Here is a 21,783-nt window from a genome sequence, read left to right as displayed (position 1 = left end):
CTGCTGCAGCTGTCGGGGTCATGTGACCACACCTGTGTACCTACATTGCTTCTCATGTAGGGGAGAGTCATGCGGAGAGAAGCTGAAATTCCAGCAGAGGTCCCAGACTCCAGTCCTGGAGGGACTCAAGGGTTGCAAAAAAAAAGTTGCAACGATTTGAGTTTGAGACCATTTTGAGTTTGAGCTTCTCTCTGCATGGCTCTCCCCTACATCAAAGGTTGTGTAGGTACAGCAAGTCACACAGAGCTGCAGCAGGCAATAAGGGCTCTCCTTCACCATCAGTGTCACTAGCTGTCTTTAGTTTCCATCAACTTTTTTTTTTTATATATAAGCACTTTGAAATATTGCATGAGAAAAGATTGATGGAAACGGCGAAATCCTAAATAACTTCCTCAGTTTTGCAATAAAAGTTTTGACGCTCGCTTGAAGTGGTTTTTGGATTTTGCAAAACAGACTTTGTGCAAAGCCAGAAATGGAAACACATTTGATGAATAAGTTCTGACGTAGCGAACATTCACCCCACAAGACTGATCAACTGTTTTCACTATCAGCATCCTCCCAGATATTCCCATAACGCGTATAGAACTACACTTTATTCTCAACGCCTCTGAACATCAGCAACACTAGTTGACATGACAGAACAACTTGCCTGATAGCAACACATTCCTGAAAACTTTTCTCCTGTAATTAGATGAGTGATCCATGCTAGTTTGCAACCTCTGCTTCTTGTTTATTACAGCCAAGAGTAACGTCAACCTCTGGTTAATTCGCCTGGTTAATTTGCTTTAAACCAGTGCATGGAAGCACATCTAATTCACATTTTCGTTTTTCAACATTTTCATAAGCTTGCTTAAAATTCACGACAGTTCGATGGAAAACATAGCTATTGTGAAGGGTGAAATAAACACCACTAAAATGTACAATGTTCAAAGCAAAATGCTAAGTTTATGAAGAAGGAAGAGTTTTTCTTGTTAATTTGTTGCTGTTTTTTTTTATCTGCAACAGGAACCACATTAAAATACATGTACATTACAATTGCCTTATCTGAGAGTCATATCAACATAGAGCGGCAACATGCAAGTGTTCACCGAGCACTTTGGTAAATTGCTCCACTTGTAAACGTTGGAAGCAGAAGCAAAATGTGATTATTTTTTAAAAAACAAAACTGCATGTGTTAGGTAAATCTATCCTTAGAAACAGGTGATACAGCTATGTGTGCTTTGGTGAACATTATATCAGCTTTTTTAACTTAGTGACAGTGTCGGGGCCAAATGTTAGGACTGTCCTGCACAAACTATGGCTGGAAAAAAAGTCCCTGTCAGGAGAAGACAGTAGGAGAGGCCGCAGCATCTGGAGCATCATGGCTGTCTAAGGGTTTATATATACAACGTGGTGTGTTATTTTGCTGCACTTGAAACCTTCTGAGTTTTGAGGGATTTGTATGACATTCATTTCATTGGCTATAACTCTGTATTCCCAAATACTTATTCTTAAATAACTTGAATCTTTAAATGAGACAAAAAAACAAAACAAAAAAAACTTATTGGGACATCCTGCTTTTGAAGATTCTCTTACCTGGGCAAACACTGTTAAGGGGATAAAAACTAGACCTAACCCCATGTTTATTAAGACATTTTACAGCAAATTTAGCATTCAAAGCAACCTTTCAAACTAACACACTGGGTTGAGAAAAAAAACCAAGTTAAGTTTTATATTATATCAATATTTGTTTGATCATACAAACATCGCCTAACCAGAACCACACCATTGATGCTCTGGTATTTATCTTGGACCGTAGATCCTGAAACTCACAGCAGCAGAGCGGCACCATCTGAGCTCTCCTTACTCTGACCAGCCATCAGGGTGGACCTGGAGAAATGGACCTCCTTGCTAACACTTCATCTACCTCAGAAACTGTGGTACCCTGAAAAACATGAAGCATTTTTCTAAATTGCAGATATCATCTTTGTGGTGCTGAGTGTGTTTCCACAACTATTTCATCCATTAGGACCAAACAACCTGGCCTTTAGCTATAACAACAAAGAAGAGGCCAATGTAAAACCAGCAGAAGTTTTGAGGCTATAGCGACTGCTTCTTATGCTCAAATGCCCACAGTCTGAATGAGATCACCTGTAATTACTCACATAGACAAGTCGACGTACAGCTTTTGGTGTTGTTAGAAGACCTCGAACACGCTCATGGAGCTCTTCCCATGTTCTGTGACACCTTCTAAAATGAGTGACAAAACAGAGTGAACCTTTTTCCCGATACTTAAATTGTTTGAGTTGGACCTGTCGTTGAGAAACAAACCTGCTGTGCTGGGGTGGTTCTCTGTAGGAAAGCTGTAATGTTGAGGGACTGGGACCATCATGCCAGTCAGAGGGCTCATGTGCTTCTAAACAGCTGGAATCACACTCAGATCTTTCTCTGACCTGCTGAAGCAGGAACAAAGAGTTACAGCATGTAAAATGCCACACCATCCATGTCACTGAAAAATCAAGCAGCTCTGATAAAAGTTCAGCTGACGAAAAGAGGACACGTAAGCAGACGGTGATGTGACCGAGGTCAAAACTGTTCCTGTCTACAATCCTTGGGTTCTCCAGAGGGAACGTTACATCTGCACCACGCCCACAACAGCTCGTCCAGCTGTTCAATTAAGCTTTCTACATCCAGCTGAAGGAACCTGAATTAACTTAAATGAGGGGGAGTCTGAGCCAATGCAACTCGGACGTTCTTGGCTCTCACCTAAGGATAAGGACAGATGGTGCAGAGAAGGGCGCTTGTATGTACTGCAGTCAACTGGGGCATTTAGTAGCCCAATGCCCAGAAACGCCATCTAAGCTGTTGGGCCTAACTACAGCTAAACCCAGCGTCTCTCCACTTCTACCTGCCTCTCCACTTATTAAAGGCCAGTCCCACTGTCTTACTGCTCTAATAAGTTCTGGTGTTGACCAGAAATTCATTGATTTAACATCGGCTCAAAATGTATTACTAAATCTCACTTCTCTCAAAAATCTGTTACAGTTGCACTTGATGGGTCCCCATTACCTCAAGTATATATTATTACTTATTACTTACTTATTACATGGAAATCACAAAGAAACAATAAGGTTGCATGGGTTTAAATGTCCATTCTCACCAATAGTTATAGCTCTTCCACAAGCGTCATATAAACTAGCAGGCAGACAGGGCCAACCCAACACTTTCATGTAACACCAGAAAATACCTTCACTGGTTTGTCTCCTTTTCTCTTTTTCTCTAGGATACCAACCACCACTTTTCCACCTCAAGAGCTAGAATTGCCAGAAGCATATACTGAGGATAATATTATATTATGGTTCTGGATCTGAAGACGAACCAGAGCCTCCCTTGTCCAGGCTTCTGTGAATATGCAGCATTATGCCAACTGCCGTCGTTCTCCAGATCCACAGGACAAGGAGGGACAAAGTTTGAAGTATCTCCCCTTAAGACAAGAATCTAGGAAACCATCTCTGCATTTTATATGTTGATATTAAATCAAAGGCATTTTCAACCTCTGTGCTGTTTATCTCAAGTTAACCTCATGAGACTGGTTAAATCAATCACTGGGCCCACCCTCTCCAACCCCTCCTCCTCCCATGATGATTGACCAGTGGCCAGCATACTCTATGTGCGGTCTACTGGATGTTTGCCGTTTAGGACATGGATTCCAGTACCTTGTAAACTATAGAAGCAGAAGCTGGCTCTTGGGACGTGGAATGTCACCTCTATGGTGGGGAAGGAGCCTGAGCTTGTGCGCGAGGTTGAGAGGTTCCGACTAGAGATAGTCGGACTCACCTCGACGCACCGCTCTGGCTCCGGAACCAGTCTCCTTGAGAGGCGCTGGACATTCTTCCACTCTGGAGTTGCCCATGGTGAGAGGCGCCGAGCTGGGGTTGGCATACTGGTTGCCCCCCATCTCGGTGCCTGCACGTTGGGGTTTTCCCCGGTGAACGAGAGGGTGGCCTCCCTCCGCATTCGTGTGGGGGGACGGGTTCTGACTGTTGTTTGCGCTTATGCGCCAAACAGCAGTTCTGATTACCCACCCTTTTTGGAGTCCTTGGAGGGGGTACTGGAGAGTGCCCCTCCTGGGGACTCCCTCGTTTTGCTGGGGGACTTCAACGCTCACGTGGGCAATGACAGTGGGACCTGGAGGGGCATGGTTGGGAGGAATGGCCCACCTGATCTGAACTCGAGTGGTGTTTTGTTGTTGGACTTCTGTGCTCGTCATGGATTGTCCATCACAAACACCATGTTCAAGCATAAGGGTGTCCATATGTGCTCTTGGCACCAGGACACCCTAGGTCGCAGTTCAATGATCGACTTTGTTATCGTTTCATTTGACCTGCGGCCGTATGTCTTGGACACTCGGGTGAAGAGAGGGGCGGAGCTCTCCACCGACCACTACCTGGTGGTGAGTTGGCTCTGATGGCGGGGGAGGAAGCCGGTCCGACCGGGCAGGCCCAAACGCACTGTGAGGGTTTGCTGGGAACGTCTGGCAGAGTCCCCTGTGAGGCGGAGCTTTAACTCCCACCTCCGGGAGAACTTTAAACACGTCCCGAGGGAGGCGGGGGACATTGAGTCTGAATGGACCATGTTCCATGCCTCTATTGTTGAGGCGGCTAGTTGGAGCTGTGGCCGCAAGGTTGTCGGTGCATGTCGCGGCGGCAACCCTCGAACCCGCTGGTGGACACCAGCGGTGAGGGAAGCCGTCAAGCTGAAGAAGGAGTCCTACCGGGCTTTTTTGGCCTGTGGGACTCCGGAAGCAGCTGATGTGTACCGGCAGTCGAAGCGGCAGGCGGCTCGGCTGGTTGCCGAGGCAAAAACTCGGGCGTGGGAAGAGTTCGGAGAGGCCATGGAGAAAGACTTCCGTACAGCTTCGAAGCGATTCTGGTCCACTATCTGGCGTCTCAGGAGGGGGAAGCAGTGCAGTACCAACACTGTTTACAGTGGGGGTGGTGTGCTGCTGACCTCGACTCGGGACGTCGTGCGTCGGTGGGCGGAATACTTCGAAGACCTCCTTAATCCCACCAACACATCTTCCATTGAGGAAGCAGAGCCTGAGGACTCTGGGTCGGGTTCTCCCATCTCTGGTGCTGAGGTTGCCGAGGTTGTTAAAAAGCTCCTCGGTGGCAAGGCCCCGGGGGTGGATGAGATTCACCCTGAGTACCTTAAGGCTCTGGATGTTGTGGGGCTGTGTTGGTTAACGTGGCTCTGCACCATTGCGTGGACATCGGGGGCAGTTCCTCTGGATTGGCAGACTGGGGTGGTGGTCCCCCTATTTAAAAAGGGGGACCGGAGGGTGTGTTCCAACTACAGAGGAATCACACTCTTAAGCCTCCCAGGTAAGGTCTATTCAGGGGTTCTGGAAAGGAGGGTCCGTCGGATAGTCGAATCTCGGATTCAGGAAGAGCAGTGTGGTTTTCGTCCTGGCCGTGGAACACTGGACCAGCTCTATACCCTCAGCAGGATTCTTGAGGGGGCATGGGAGTTTGCCCAACCAGTCTACATGTGCTTTGTGGATCTGGAGAAGGCATTCGACCGTGTCCCCCGGGGGATCCTGTGGGGGGTACTCCGGGAGTATGGAGTACTGGACCCTTTAATAAGGGCTGTCAGGTCTCTGTACGACCGGTGTCAGAGTCTGGTCCGCATTGCCGGCAGTAAGTCGGACTCGTTTCCGGTGAAAGTTGGACTCCGCCAAGGTTGCCCTTTGTCACCGATTCTGTTCATAACTTTTATGGACAGAATTTCTAGGCGCAGCCAAGGTGTTGAGGGGATCCATTTTGGTGGCCTTAGGATTGCGTCTCTGCTATTCGCAGATGACGTGGTCCTATTGGCTTCATCAGGGCGTGATCTACAGCTCTCACTGGAGCGGTTCGCAGCCGAGTGCGAAGCGGCCGGGATGAAAATCAGTGCCTCCAAATCCGAGACCATGGTCTTGAACCGGAAAAGGGTAGAGTGCCTTCTCCGGGTTGGGGAGGATGTCCTGCCCCTAGTGGAGGAGTTCAAGTATCTTGGGGTCTTGTTCACGAATGAGGGGAAGATGGAGCAGGAGATCGACAGGCGGATTGGTGCAGCGTCTGCTGTGGGCGCTGTACTGATCCGTTGTGGTGAAGAGAGAGCTGAGCCAAAAGGCGAAGCTCTCGATTTACCGGTCGATCTACGTTCCTACCCTCATCTATGGTCACGAGCTTTGGGTCGTGACCGAAAGAACGAGATCCCGGATACAAGCGGCTGAAATGAGTTTTCTCCGTAGTGTGTCTGGGCTCTCCCTTAGAGATAGGGTGAGGAGTTCAGTCATCCGGGGAGGACTCAGAGTAGAGCCGCTGCTCCTCCACGTCGAGAGGAGCCAGTTGAGGTGGCTCGGGCATCTGGTCAGGATGCCTCCTGGACGCCTCCCTGGTGAGGTGTTCCGGGCACGTCCCACCGGGAGGAGGCCCAGGGGAAGACCCAGGACACGCTGGAGGGACTATGTCTCCCGGCTGGCCTGGGAACGCCTTGGGATTCCTCCTGAGGAGCTGGTCCAAGTGGCTGGGGAGAGGGACGTCTGGGCCTCCCTACTGAAGCTGCTACCCCCGCGACCCGACCCCGGATAAGCGGAAGAAGACGGACGGACGGACGGACGGACGGACTTTTTATAGTCAGACTTACCACTAATAGCCACATTCACACACCATTACGCAAAATAGTAGGCAACTTCATTACCTTGAACAGGGACACGTGAAGCTAAACTCAAACTCGAACATGCAACCCTCCAAGTGCAAAACAACCACCATACCCACTAAACCACAGTCTCCCCAACTGCTGGTCTCTGGTCTAGCATCTCTCCCTGGAGCTTCTCTCAGGACACTGAAGTAAAAAACCTCAAGGACCCTACTTCAGTTTTGCCCATCACAAGATTTGTAATGAAACACAAACTGCCTTTGAGTCTTGATCTGTTTTTTGGGTCCGCTAGTCATGCACTTTACACAGATGTTGGAATGGAATAATCCTTTATTGTCTTACAGTGGGGAAAATCAGGAGCATCAGCAGCAAGCAAGGGGAAAAGTCCACAACAGAAGGAAAAATACTGTACATCTATTAAAATGGCATACTCAGATTAAATAAAATGGGCAACTGTGTAAGATGACCAGAAAATATAAACAAATAAACACATGTAATTGTGCATAAAAACAGCAGCAGACAGTCTACAAAAAAATGGAAAGCACTGCACAATTGACAGAAGGGATATAAACAACTTCTGGAGCCTGTTGGGAGCAATGCTGCTTATGAAGTCTAACAGCTCCTGGGAGGAAGGATCTGTGACAACGCTGCAGCAGGCTTTCACTAAAGGAGCTCTCCAGCTCTGCAACAGCTTCATTCACGGGGTGGGAGACATGTACCCAGAACAAAATGCATTGTATCTACTTAATTCAATAGTGTACATTGGTTGCACATACACCTTTTGCTTTCGCAACAATCTACAATGTTGAGTTAATTCAAGATGAATTGGTCACTTCACTTCAACACAACTCAATCACTTCCCTCTAAAACTATTTGATCAATTAAAACTTCAAAGTAGCTACACAATATTATTACATTACTTTTATGACATGAAACAATATTAGTGTTAGTGTAACTAAAGATGCTTAAATAGAACCTCTTATGCTAGATTTCTTCTGTTTTGTAAGTGCAGTTCTCACCAAACTTTAGGATAAAGTCATCTACTGGAAGCAAAGCAATGGCTCACTACAAAGTAAACTGAAAGAAAGAAAAATAATGCTTTCTTGGGTAGAGAACTGTAGGCTACAAAACACTGACTGCACAAAACAAGGAGTGTGTTTCAGATAACTGGGTTAGGTTAACAGGGCAGTAAAGCTATAACTTTGATCAAATAAGCTGGAAAGGTCAGTTCTCAGGCAGTAAAGTGTAATTAGTATGAGCAACAACAGTTTTATACAAGGGTTTCTACCTGTGGAGGAAGACCTGGTCAAAAGGGAAGAAGAGAGGCTGGTAAACATTGCAAAGTGTTTTGGGCAAGGCAGCTCTTGGCTGAGAGGACAGCATTTGGGACAGTCGAGACATAGTGTGAATGACTTCAGTTAGTAATCCTATGTTCCTAACAGAGCACTTCACTCTCAGACTGCAGGTCTGCTGGTGGTTCCTAGAGTCTCTAAAAGTAGAATGGGAGGCAGATCCTTTACCTATCAGGCTCCTCTCCTGTGGAACCAACTCCCAGTTTTGGTCGGTGAGGCAGACACCCTGTCTACTTTTAAGACTAGGCTTAAAAACTTTCCTTTTTGATAAAGCTTCTCGTTAGAGTGGCTTAGCTTATCCTGAGTTATCTCTGTAGTGGACCTGTCCAGGGTGTACCCCGTCTCTCGCCCATTGACCGCTTGAGATAGGCACCAACACCCCTCGCGAGCCTACAAGGGATAGACGTGTTAGAAAATGGATGGATGGCTGGATCTCTGTAGTTATGCTGCTATAGGCTTAGGCTGATGGAGAACATCAGGGTCTATTTTCTCACTCTGCTGAGTTCTCCTACTGTTCTCCAATTTGCATTGTTTGTTGTTATTTCAACTTTTAACTTTTTGTTCTCTGTCTTTTTTTTTCTCTTCATAGTAGGTACACCTGGTCTGGTGTTCTGTTAGCTGTGACGTCATTCAGGGGAGACAGATGATCCGCTATGACCATCCATCCATCCATCCATTTTCTGACCCGCTTAATCCCTCATGGGGTTACGGGGGTTGCTGGTGCCTATCTTCAGCGTTCGATCTGCTATGACCATATAACATAGAAAGGATTCCTGGATCAATGTGTGCTTCTGTGCTTTTTTGTGTCTCTGCTCTGTCTTCTGTAACCCCCAGTCGGTCGAGGCAGATGACCGTTCACACTGAGCCTGGTTCGGCTGGAGGTTTTCCTTCCTGTTAAAGGGGAGTTTTCCTCTCCACTGTCACTTCATGCATGCTCAGTATGAGGGATTGCTGCAATGCCATGGACAATGCAGACGACTGTCCATTGTGGCTCTACGCTCTTTCAGGAGGAGTAAATGCTGCTGGTCAAGACTTGATGCAATCTGCTGGGTTTCCTTAGATAGGAAACTTTTTGACCAGTCTGTATGATTTGATTGAATTTGACTTTGTAAAGTTCCTTCAGATGACATGTGTTATGAATTGGCGCTATGTAAAAAAAATTTTTTTATTGAATTGAATTAATCCACGTTAACAAGGTGGTGGCATATAACATGAAATATGCACTCAGATGCTTATTGCTTTCCCATCTAAATGCTCCATAATCCAAGAGGTCTGTTGCCACAACAAAATCTGAATAAATAAGTGAGGACATCTGAAAAGCAAGTACAAATAGAGAACAGTCTTGATGCTAAAGCTTTACTGGCTACAAACAAAAGCTTATGATGTCAGAAAAAAAAACATTAAACATTTCTTTCTTTGTCTTCTTTTTTTTTTTTTTTTTGCAATGGTTACCTCAAAAGAATAATGAGCCTCCATTACTTATTTGCGCCAAAATGGCCTCACGCACAGGAAAGTCCTGCTAAAGTTGTTGCTGCTGACAGAAGAGTTTTCTTAATCAGCCAGAACTTCAATCTGAAAAAATCAACTGCAGAAAAGTAGCCCCCAAACACTCGGACTGACTCCTCCTGGAGACTGTGCTTCTGGTGTAAAGTTATGAACATTACCAGTTGCATATAAGTGCATCTGCATGTAAAACATAGTAAAAATTTTCATACAAGGGTATTGAAGAATCCACAATAAGAGAAACATCAGAGCGGACATTAGGCAAGAGGTGGGGTACACCCTGGACAAGTCGGCAGTTCATTACAGGGCAACGATACACACACTCTAAACACAGTGGTTGGACCGTGGAAGGAAGCTGGAATGCTCTGAGTTAACCCACCCACACACAGGGACACATGCACACTCCATGCAGCAAGACCCCAGACTGGGATTCGAACCCAGGACCTTATTGGTTTAGGGTCAACAGTGCTAATAACTGTTCCACTGTGCATGCCTCCAGGAGCATCTTCCTTCAAAATTCAGGAATATTATTTCCCATCATGATGGAGGTTAAATTGTCAACAACATAGATGGAAAATCATGAACACCACAAACTAAGATCACATCTAAGCACCAAGACAGAATGGCTCTCCATCAGTCGGGGTTTCATCAATAAGTTAATGTCTATCATGCCAGTGTGGTTTGCAGACTTTATGAAGAAAAATGTTACTTAAAATGTTGTCTCTTCATATGTATTCTTCTTCTAATTATTATTCGTATTATTATTATTATTCATATTATTATTATTCATGTTATTATTATTATTATTATTATTATTATTATTATTATTATTATTATTATTATTATTATTATTATTATTATTATTATTATTATTATTATCTATCCATCCATCCATTTTCTAACACGTCTATCCCTTTTGGGGTCATGAGGGGTGTTGGTGCCCATCGTCAATGGGCGAGAGGCTGGGTACACCCTGGACAATGTCTGTTATTATTATTATTATTATTATTATTATTATTATTATTATTATTATTATTATTATTATTATTATTATTATTATTATTAAAGCTTTAATTATACAGGTAGTCTCGTTGACATACAGGTTCTCATTAAAAAGAGATATCTGTACATTTGATGCATTTCCTAGGAAAAGCATTAGAAAACTTTTTACAATCTTTCTAAGGGAATATGTTATATATCCAATAATGTTAAAGCCACAAAACACAAACTCTGTGTCCCTACAGACATCGGTATGTCAAGAATGATATCTTCATTAATTACACAGTACATGTAATACACACATTACAGTTGTATTACATGTACTGTTACATTTACAGTTGTGTTTAATTCCAATCTGTCATGTAATACTAATCTGTCGTAATGGAATCATTCGTATTCCAGTTTAATTCTGTTCTGATACACAGAAGGTATCTATGGGAGGAAACATGTCCAGAATATATACTGAATAGGCCACAAGAGAAAAGGTTCTAGTATTTACAACTTAGTGCAGGAGCAGGATATGCTGCATGGAGATGCCCCACACAGCTCTTCTCTGCCCCCTGCTGCCTGTAAATGATGGTCAATTCATGGTTTTAAAAAAACTGTCAGATGTAGAAATTGTGTGTGCTTACAGGTTGAGAGGTGGTGGTCTCCCAGTCAGAGGGGCAAGAAGGTGCAGAGTAAATACTGAGCTGGGTCAGATTCTGGGTGTTCCCAACTCTCAGTGGAACCAGGGACTGGGATCTGGAAATGTACGGCCCAGGTGGGGCAGTGCTGGGTCTTTCTCTGTCCATCCAGACACTTTTCCTTCCCTCAGGGGTCTGAGGAGATGTGGATCGTGGTATGTTGGAGCGTCCCTTGTTTCTTTTTATCACTGGCCTCTGGGGAAAACAAATGAGTGACAGCTTCTGAATTGCACAAGTAATAAACAGCGACCTATGGTGCAACAGTTTATCTGTAGCTGACAGGAAGCAGCTGGATAAACTCATTAGGAGGACCAGCTCTGTCCTGGGATTCTCCCTGGATCCAGAGCAGATGTTGGGAAAATCCCATCACTGATGGACAATGTCTACAACCCCATGCATGGAGCTGTTTCAGAGCTAGAGAGCTCTTTCAGTGACAGACTGCTGCATCCCAGATGCTCTAAGGAGCGCTTCCACAGGTCCTTCATCCCAGATGCTGCTAGACTTTATAATCTCTGCTGCTCACAACAGACTCAGTAACTGTTTACATCCTGCTAATGGTAACACGGGGTGTGATCTGATTATGTATCATTTAAACTGCCTCTCAGATGCTAATATCCATTTGCACACGACTTAGCTTCTTTGAGTGTTTGCTTGTGCAAACATGCATAATGAATATTTTTCTTAAATTGTTCTGTAAGTTGGCTGATGTCTTTCCTCTATTTAACTTGAATGTTGCTCTTTTTTAAGCAATGTAAGCATTTTACCTGAATATCGCCATGTTATCAATTAATCACTCAGTAATTTTCCCTTTGTGTTTTTTTTTTCTCTTTTGCTTTACAGCTTAACTTTTAATTTGCCATGCTTTCTGTCAGTCATCTGATGGTTTTTGGGTTGGCTGGCTGTTTCTCTCTGCTCTGCTGCCCTCCTCTCAGTTAATTAGTGGAGTAGCTTCACCTGCACTGAGCCTGATTGCCTGCATGAGCTTCACCAGGGACTCTGCCTATTAATGTCTATTTATGCCTACCTCTCACAGCCAGGCAGCACCAGATCTGTCTTCAAGCCTTGTGCGAGTTGCCTTCCAGCATTTGTGTTTGCATCATCTGTTTCTGACCCGGTTTTGCGTATTGGATTCTCTGTCTCGCCTTTTGCTCGCTGGATACCTGATCGGCTTTCTGATTCTTGTCATGACCTGGTTTTAATTCCTGTGTTGCTCCTTTGACAGTTCTGCTTGGTTCTGCCGCCCTATCGTGTATGACTCCTGTCCATCTCTCGGATCTGCTCTGTGCATCCACCACCACACTCAAATTTACTCATTGTGGGACAGTAAAGGTATTTATATTCTAAATCGTTATCAACATTTTTTACAAATAAAAATGTGAAAAACTTGGAGTACATTTGCATTCATCTATCCTTAATTTTGACACTTAAATAAAATCTGGAGAACCAATTTTCTGTAGAAGTAGCCTAAATTACTAAACAGAATCCAGCTTTGTGTAATTTAATCTGCATTTAACTGCAGCTGATCTGTTTCTGGCCTTACAGGTTTGTTAGAGTGCTTTAGAGAATAAAAAGCATCATGAAGATCAATAAACCATGGTAACTCTGGATGAGCTGCAATGATCCACAACTCAAGTATGAGAAGCATTTAGCAGGACAGTCATTTATCGTGCATTTCACAAATCTGGATATGTTTGTTTGGAAGAGCGGCAGAAAGAAATTGTTGAAAGACAGACAGCCTTAGGGGTTCTGTTTGCAGTGTGCCATTAGTCATGTACAGTTGTGTTCAGAATCATTCAGCCTCCACAGCAGTAAAGTGAGTTTGAAATTAATTTTTATCTTATTTACAATCGGATCAAATAACGCATAAAATAACCAAATGCAACTTGTATTTCAACAATATCTTTGTAAAATCCCAACAAATGTGTTATTTTGTGATTACCTCATTGACAAGCTTATTCAACCCCTTAGTCACATACGTCCACAGTAGTTAGTTGCACACCTTTTGGCAATAATAATGTCCTTCAGACATGAAATATAGCTTGACACCATTATCTTGCTGCGATCTACAGGTATTCTAGCCCATTCCTCATGGGTCAAAGGCCTCCAGTTCATTGACAGACTTGCATGCTGCGAATGCCTTCCTCAGTTACCAGCAGAGGCCTTTTATGGGATTTAAGTAAGGAGATTGTGATGGGCATTCCAGAATCTTCCAGCCTTTCATCTGCAGCCAAGTCACTAACTGTATGACATTTACATCCATCATCTCCAGGTACCTAATTGAATTCATGTGTTGTGCAATCCAGCCATGAGGAAAAATCAGGCTGAGTTGTAAGCAACTTTTTTTTTTAGATTTTTACAGGCACCAAGGGACTGTCTCTCACAACAGGGGAGCTCACTGTATAAGACTTGCTGTCCACAGACAATCACTTTCATTTCACGCTGCTACATTGGAGCAGCATAGGGGACAACACTCGCGTCTCTTGCATTTCCCTCACAATTATGTCCTACTTTGTGTTGGTTTGTGATAGAAAGGCCAAAAGAAATAACTGCAGTTTGTAGTTGACAAAATATGCTAAACTTCCAGGTTCAAGGCTCTGTATGATAGATCTCTTAAAATTATTCAGGGTAATTGAAGTCTTAGAGTAAGGGTGCACTACTATCTTCTCCCAAAGGCCCAAATGCATCAGAAAAGAAAGCCGTGCTTTAATCTGACTGCCTTTATATTTCATAGACTTACAGACATTCATTTTCAATTTCATAGTGACTGGATCTTCTCTGATGGGCAATGAACTGTACGTGACAATTCAGAAAAAAAAGACTCATAACTATTCATTACACTTCTCCATACATTTAAATGTGCAAAATATGTTCTTACAAGTAGAGTTTTGGGGTAAATGGAGACCTCCGTATCATGTGGGCACTCAGTAATGGTTGTCTTGGTAGAAAACTCCAACCGAGGAGCAATGCCCTAAAGAAGAGACAGTAGCATTTACAAAATGATGCTTCACAATCCACCGCTGATGAAAGGAAAATGATCTAATAGAAAAACATTTACTTCCATTAGATCAGAGACTGAACCGTTGTTTTAGAGACATTAGTCAGTGAAGCTAAAAAAGGCCTAACTGTACTTACAGGGAAGTGACCGGCTCTCGTCATTAGAACCTCTCGGCCTACTCCAGAGAACGGGGCAACAAGCTTGGGCTCTGGAAACAAAAAGCTTCGGGCGTCTTCTTCAAAGCATGCCAGCGTGTCTCCATCTACAAAATGAATATGGTCTGAAAATGAGTCAAACATCAGTCTTGTGCCACCATGCTTTGAGTTAACAGCAAAGTCTTAATTTTTCTGCATCAACTCTATTGCTTTTTTTTTTTTGACTCCATGTGTTAGTTAGTATTCACCAGAAGCCATATTTACTGCCATGTTCTTGCTGTTCTTGTGTTTTTCTCATCATTCTGACAGGAACATTTCAGATAGTAAGTCCTTCATTCCCCCAGCCTTTGAAAACTCAAGGTATCTATTCTTTTAAATAATCCTAATTGAAAGTGCTCAACAAGAAGTAACCAAAGGCTCATTTAATGAAACAGTTTTGACAAGAGTCATTGAAATAGTAAAAGAGTTTAATGACACGTTGTTGTTTTTTAGAGAGATGCTTAAAAAACTTTTGTTTTGGTGTCATTGAATGTGTTGCATGCCAGAATGGGTGTCCCTTGATAATTATGAATGAGAGTCAAGTAAAACCACAAGTGCTTTTCCTCAATGATCTGTTCTTAGGCCTCTTGTCTTTTATTACTAATTACAACTTCAGTTTAATAGTATTGAAACATGTCTTCCCATACTAATGCCAATGACACACAACTCTATATATCACCTCATGATCACAGTCTCTTAGTTAGTCTCTTGCAATAACAGTGAGTTAAAACTTTTTACTTTACTGCTGCAAATAAAATAGTTTATAATGGCCAAGTATTTACTAGGTTAGCATTAAGAAGCACACAGAAAACTGACCTTGGGCTAATTTTCATACAACAATCTCAACACTCATTTTCTGACCAAGAATTGTGACATTGCAATTAAATAGATACTGTACAGGTATTACATTTCCAGTGGAAGTGTTAATATTGTAATTATGAAAATAAATATATTTTCATCACGTGTGCAGTTTGGGCTCCCAGAAAAAGAGAACTTGCATTCAGACAAGACTGATTTGATAAATGTGAGACTGATAAAAATAACACATTCGAACTCAGATCAATTTAAAGCGTAAATAAAACTATTCAACTAACTATCACAGTTAGTGATACATTGTATATGAAACGTATCATTTCAGTACATACTGGTTCTTCCCATGCACCATATGTCAGCTTTAGGGAAACATTACCAACCTATTTACTGCACTGGAACCCTACATGTTCACTATTTCACTTGTAAGTTAATGTTTTCTTTTTCTTCAACCTATTCAGACAAAACTAGAGGCACCCTGGTTTAATCAGTTGGACATAATATTCCTTCTGTTTCATCCCTCCATTCTGCTGTATGCCTTTACTTGAAGCCATGTGAAGGTAACGCAAGCACCATTCATACACAAGCCAATCCAAAGTGTTTTACAAGCAATAGAAGGAAAGACAAAAACACATTAATTATAAAAACATTACATTACAAAATACAGATGTAAAGATATCAGATATTAGATTAGATTCAGCCCAAATCCCTCTCTCATAGACTGACTAATCCAGCCTATAGAGGCATCTGCGGTAAATAGAGAAAAACTAATTTTACACTTAGGATAATTTTAAGGTCATTGGAAAGAAATTAAATAATATTTGACTTTAAAAGTTCTAATATGCACCTTTAAGTTGAAATGTACATTGCATCCAAATCGAGACGTCCGTCTCACACTTCAAACTGAAAAAACTGTCCATTATTCAGACTCTTTGAACACAGGTTGCTGTAAACATAAATGCTTTCAATGCTCATATAAAGGAACCAACAGTTCTAGTCCATCCCTACTGAGTGCCAGAGTCAGTGCTGAATATTGTTACGTACTAATGTCATCAAAGTTACGTGTGACCCCCAGAGATCCCCGTAAGTAAGTCTAGTAGTAGCACAGTCACTTTTGATCTTCTCGCGCTCAGGTTTGTTGAGTCAAGTGGAAAGAGCTTTTGCTTCTATTGCTGTCAGGATCTCCAGGGTTTGATTACTTCTTGTAGCTCCTGAGGATCCTGCAGACGTTTTAGGTTTGCACCTTTTAATATTGCATGTATGTAACCTCCAGAGGCTGCACAAGCTAACATTCACACAACTAGTGTTTTTCTCCAACTGGTAAGACATATAGATGTGACCACATACACTCACTTGTATCTCCAAGGGTCACACATGACTCTGTTGACGTACGTACTAGACCTGCACATCCACATGAATGATCATTCAGTGCCTAAAGCAGCCTCTGGCAGTCATCCAGAGTAACAGAACTACAGTTACTGTTGTAACTTTCATTTCTGCACATCTCAGGTTTTCCTTCAGTTTGTTCCAGAGCTGAGGGGCAGATAAACTAGATGCTTCTCTACCTTGTTTAGTTCTGCTCCCAGGAATCCTGAGAGCAGAACTGGTTCATACAGTATTTTATCAGCAACTCTCAAATGCATTTCAGCTAAAGACCATTTAGGGCTTTTTGGACTAGTAGCAGGATTTTTAAATACATTCTTTGACAAACAGGGATGATTTGGGCTTTCAGAGGCTTATGAGGGTCAGCTCACTCACATGTGCTGTTAACGTGCCTGTCAGAAAAGCTAGACCAAACAATTTAAGCTGCTGTGAGACCGACCATCAAATTAAGCTGAGTCTATCAATACATATAAATTAAATAAAAAATCTGATAATAAATATAGTTCTTTTGTATTATATTTCTTATTTACTGTTTCCTACCTGGAGGTATCAGCTGCACCAGTTCTATCCTGACAGCTTCATCTGCAGAGCAGTTCAGAGATGAACATTATTAAAATTAAATGCTCACGTAGCCCACCTTTTCAGTACAGTTGGTATTATTTATAATACAGTCTACAAAAAGAAATCTAACATATATCATATTCATGATCTGCGTTCTTTATTTTCTCAGTTTTTTGTTAATTGTTGCTTGTTGGCATCTCAGTGTGATCATCAGCAGAAAAGCTTTCTTAGCCATGGCAGCATCTTAACAGCACTTTGTTACTGATAAGCGCTTTATAAATAAACTTGACTTGCCTTGCCTTAACCTCCAAAAAAATAAAATAAATGTAAGTAACTTCAACAAAATTAGCTGTATATTGAATGAATCTGTGGACAGAAACTAGGACAAAAAAGAGTTACCTACACTCAAGCAGTGCAGCAACGTCTCCAGGGTCAACTGCCTCCCAGAAAATCTGTAGGAAAACAAAGAATGATGTTTCTGAATGCACCAGCTACATGTGTACATTTATGGAAGATAAATTACGTGTTGTAAGAAATTCAGTTTATATAATGCAAGTCTTTTATTGTAGACAAACTTCTACCGTAAAAGCTAAAGTAACAGAAAAAATAAGGCACATACAAAAGAATTTGCTTATGAGCTCCTAATAAATGTGAAACTCTATAGTCTGGCTTCACTTTATTTTACTGTGGCAAATGAACAATAAATGTATATATCTGCCTTTTCAAACGTCATCTTTTCGTGGAACAACAAAGGAAAGACGGCAGGAAGGCCTTCAGACTGGTAGAACTGGCCCATGAAGAACACGCTGAGATAAACATCATCTTTGGCTGACAGATGAACTCCAGGACAAGAAACCTGAGAACATTGGAGAAACAAAAACAAACAGAGTCAAAACGATGGAAGATCGTTACGATAACCATTAGGCTTCATTCATTCCCTCCTGGCTACCAGTAGAGAGAGAAGAGTTAAATGTCTGAATGACTATGGCCTGGTTTCCTCTCACCCGAATCATCATTGTTTTCAAAGACTCGTCCTCCCACACATTAAAACTGCTCCATGACCAACGTTCATCTTTATACAGACCCTGACCCACCTGGAGAAGGACAACACCTATGTCAGGATGTCAGTTCTTTAACATTGTTAATCCCCATAAACTCGTTGGTAAATGGAGCAATGTGGGCCTGGGTAGTTCACTGTACAGATGGATTCTGGGTTTCCTCAGAAACAGACCACAGACCATCTGGATGGTAAGAACACATCCTTAGCCCTCATCTAACCACAGGGACACCCCAGGGATGTGTCCCCAGCACCCTTCACTATTCAATATTCACGCAAGACTCCAGTCAGGTTTGCTAATGGCACCATTGTTGCAGGTCTGGTTTCTGATAATGATGAGATGGTCTACAGAGAGGAGGTCCAGTACTTGACACTATTGTCTTGGAGAAATAACCTGGACCTCAAGTTCTCAAATATGAAATAAGTAACTATGAACTCCAGGATATGTAATCACACCGGCCACACTCCTCTTTCTACGAGAACTACAGGTTCCTGGGTGTCTACATCTCTGACCTCACCTGGAGCACACGTGTACCAAACATGGTGGGGAAAGCCCAACCAAGACTTTATTTCCTCAGGAAGATTTCTGTTCTTCTGAGAGCAGCTCAGGAGAACAAAAAGAACCTGCAGCTGGTGTTGAGGTCAGCGGAACACGTTATTGGATCACAGCTGCCCGCTCTGGTGGACATTTACATCTGCAGTCTCCAAAAGAAAGCGATTTCCATCGCTACAGAGTCCATTCACACTGGGTAATTTTTTTTTTTCCTCCACTCCCATCTCGAAAAACTTTATTTTATTTTTGGGTGGGGGTTGATGATCACTTTTAAGTCTGGTCGGTCCAGTCCAGCAAAGTTCCTTTATCCATTTTTTTCCTTTATCAAAAGTGTTGTGAAATTTTATTTTGTAAATAAATGACTGAATTTTCTTTCGCTGTCGACATTGTCTTCTGCCTTCGTTGTTATAGTCTGACTTTTCCATTTCCATTTGTTTGTTTCACGTCTGCGCATCTGAGCAAACAGGGATGTGGTTTTGATCCACAGGTATGACTGATGAAGAATGACACAAGAACTGCTGACAGGGCGCAGAGAGGTGCAACCCAAGGAAAAAGTTTAAGTAACCAGTTAGAGACCAGAATGAAATCACAAGGAAGGTAAAAAGTTAAAAGCATAACTTACAAACACACTCATCTGTCTGGCATCTGGTGGCTTGGAAACATTAAATTTATGAAGCCTATACACAAAAAATAACCCAAAATACACCCACATGGAATGTTAGAAAATTTAAAGTCAGAAACATTTTATGAGAGAACAGATTTGATAATGACTTTTTATTTCGTAATTTATGCAACTTTCTTGCAACTTTGGCAGGTTGGGGCTCGTCTGATTTTATTCTCTGCAAAGATGCAGGCTGGAATTTTCCTTTAAACATTTTTTTATATTTATATTTGTGTAACAATAGTGTGATATAATTCAGTTTTAACACTATAAATATACTGTAAATGTTTAAAAAGTTAAAATAAAAAAATATGGAAAAAGGTCTGTCAATTGGAATGAGTTTGGGAATTACCCCAGAGCTCCTTTTGAGCTATTTCTAAAGTTATTTTTCATAATAAACAACAAGGTTACATAATTTAATATCCTAATATCACAGAAGTTAAAAATCAACATCAAAAGAAAAAAATAAATAAACCACCTTGCATTTAATGTTGGAATCAGTCTGAGTTTAGCCGCTGACAGCCTTAGCCTCTGGTCATTTTTGACATTTTAGAACAGTTTTGGTAAAACACAATAAAATGTCTTAAAGTCTAAATTCAGCAAGGAATTCTACATGAACAAGATCGACATGATGTGATATGTTTTTCATATGGCATCAAATTGCCAGTTTAATTCTTATTTGGGGGAAAAAACAACATCACAGTTTGTAGAAGGTGAAGATTTAACGTGACATGATTGTGAACCAAAGTACTAAAGTACAATCGCTGGTGGCTGACTTCTCTGCACCATATGCATCTTATATTTGTTAAATTACAATATGCATTCTAATGAGGCTTGTCTGTCTACTTAAACGTACCGTTTGAAAATAACATTGTATAGGTCTGATGTGATATTTTAATCTTAAATGTTGTTTTCATCAACTGTAAGCAGGAAATCATGATTAACACAAATAACACAAATGTGAGGTGTCTATTGACTAAATGTTGGACCTGTCGGTTAACAAAGGATGAGTTTAAATGTGTCATGCAACCTGCTAAATACACACCGGGACACAATTAGAATGTCAATAATGTGTATTATAAAGCTTTGATGTAAGTTACACATCATACAGAGCTTTAGATAACAGCTTTTATTAGTGCGCTAAAAATGTGTCCACACTATTTTAAATTTATTTTAAGAAACATCACAATTTATCTAAGGATCTTAACTCCCGTTAATCTTCTTCCTCATTAAAGTAAAGAGCGTTGATAAGCCAGCAAGATGTCTACCTGTAAACCGATAAGTTTGCCCTCATCGTGGGCAAATGTGTCGGTTTACAGGTAGACATGAACATGTGATCTCTACTATAGGAAGAATTTATGGACATTGTCAAACCTTAAACAATGTGTTTTATTCTGTGCGTCTATTTTTAAACACTTCCAAAAATAAGATGATGACAGATGTTTAGACTTGAAGTAGACCAACCTCTCAGGAAATAACGGGTCATGTTTCAACGCGTGTGGGATGAAGTGGATCAAAAACTAATTTTCTGTGTCAATAAGCCCCAGAGCGGCTCTAGCAGACCCGCGCCGCCCCGGACCCGCCCCGGCCCGCCGCCCGGACCGGGCCGGGGCGGGCGCACCTACCGGTAGGGCGCACCTACCGGTCTTTGGTTCCCATCCAAACGCATTGCTATCAGGGGACAGCGGGTTCTTACCGCTCTGAGCGTTACTTCAGCCAACACCTTAAGCGCTTTCCGGGACATCCTAGTCTTCTTTCAAGCAACCTAAATCACACAGAAAACAACGTCTACGTGTAGGCGCGCTCCGCCTGTTTAGCGTGATATGGTTACCGTGGCTACCAGCACTTCCGGCTAGACCTGCTACTAAAATATCAGTATATTTAAATGTCTATATGGTTTACAATATATTTTGCCATTGTCGAGGGAAACTTCACAAAGAGCTGCACGTCCACCATCAGCAAACTGCAATCTATACAGCCAGAAGAAGTTCCAAAAAAAAGGAAAGTTTGAAGACGTTTCGCTTCCTAAGTCAGAAGAAGTTGTTACTGTGACCAAAAAGCATCACCACACAGGCCAACGACTATCCATAGATGTAAGGGACGCAAGCTTTCAGCCAGACACACCAGGCAACAGTTTTATTGACATACTCTTATCTTTTTATACTTTTTTTTTTTTTTTTTTTTTTTACCTTTTTTGGGGTTAATATTGTTGCAGTGCTGCGAATTTTATACACAAAGTGATGCAGTTTCTGCGCCTGTCCTGAGCCGTTGGAACTAATCTCACCTAGATATTTATTTGATGATGCTACTCTGAAAGACAATAAAGTCTAAGACTAATCTAGGGCTAA

General features: G+C 42.0%; 1 protein-coding gene across 3 annotated transcripts; it reads right to left on the bottom strand.

The window, feature by feature from the left end:
* Positions 1–777: 777 nt before the first annotated feature.
* On the bottom strand, positions 778–21,275 carry spata6l (spermatogenesis associated 6-like). Of its 3 annotated transcripts, none has more exons than XM_021307249.2 (10): positions 21,132–21,275; positions 17,883–18,020; positions 17,568–17,616; positions 17,144–17,185; positions 14,354–14,496; positions 14,097–14,189; positions 11,168–11,416; positions 2,311–2,432; positions 2,145–2,229; positions 778–1,924 (listed from the first exon to the last, which is right to left on the bottom strand). In XM_021307249.2, exons 1-10 carry the CDS (start codon positions 21,177–21,179, stop codon positions 1,859–1,861), a joined length of 1,035 nt encoding a protein of 344 aa, XP_021162924.2. In that variant the 5' UTR covers positions 21,180–21,275; the 3' UTR covers positions 778–1,858. The 3 variants fall into 3 exon arrangements, with proteins under 3 accessions (XP_021162924.2, XP_036002014.1, XP_012735502.2); XM_036146121.1 differs by having other exon boundaries at positions 2,145–2,226; XM_012880048.3 differs by having other exon boundaries at positions 14,354–14,478.
* Positions 21,276–21,783: the final 508 nt, after the last annotated feature.

This window comes from Fundulus heteroclitus, chromosome 14 (assembly GCF_011125445.2).
Source record: "Fundulus heteroclitus isolate FHET01 chromosome 14, MU-UCD_Fhet_4.1, whole genome shotgun sequence".
Taxonomy (NCBI): Eukaryota; Metazoa; Chordata; class Actinopteri; order Cyprinodontiformes; family Fundulidae; genus Fundulus; species Fundulus heteroclitus.
The sequence above is the reverse complement of the archived record's forward strand: the minus strand, read 5'-3'. Positions and strand labels throughout refer to the sequence as shown.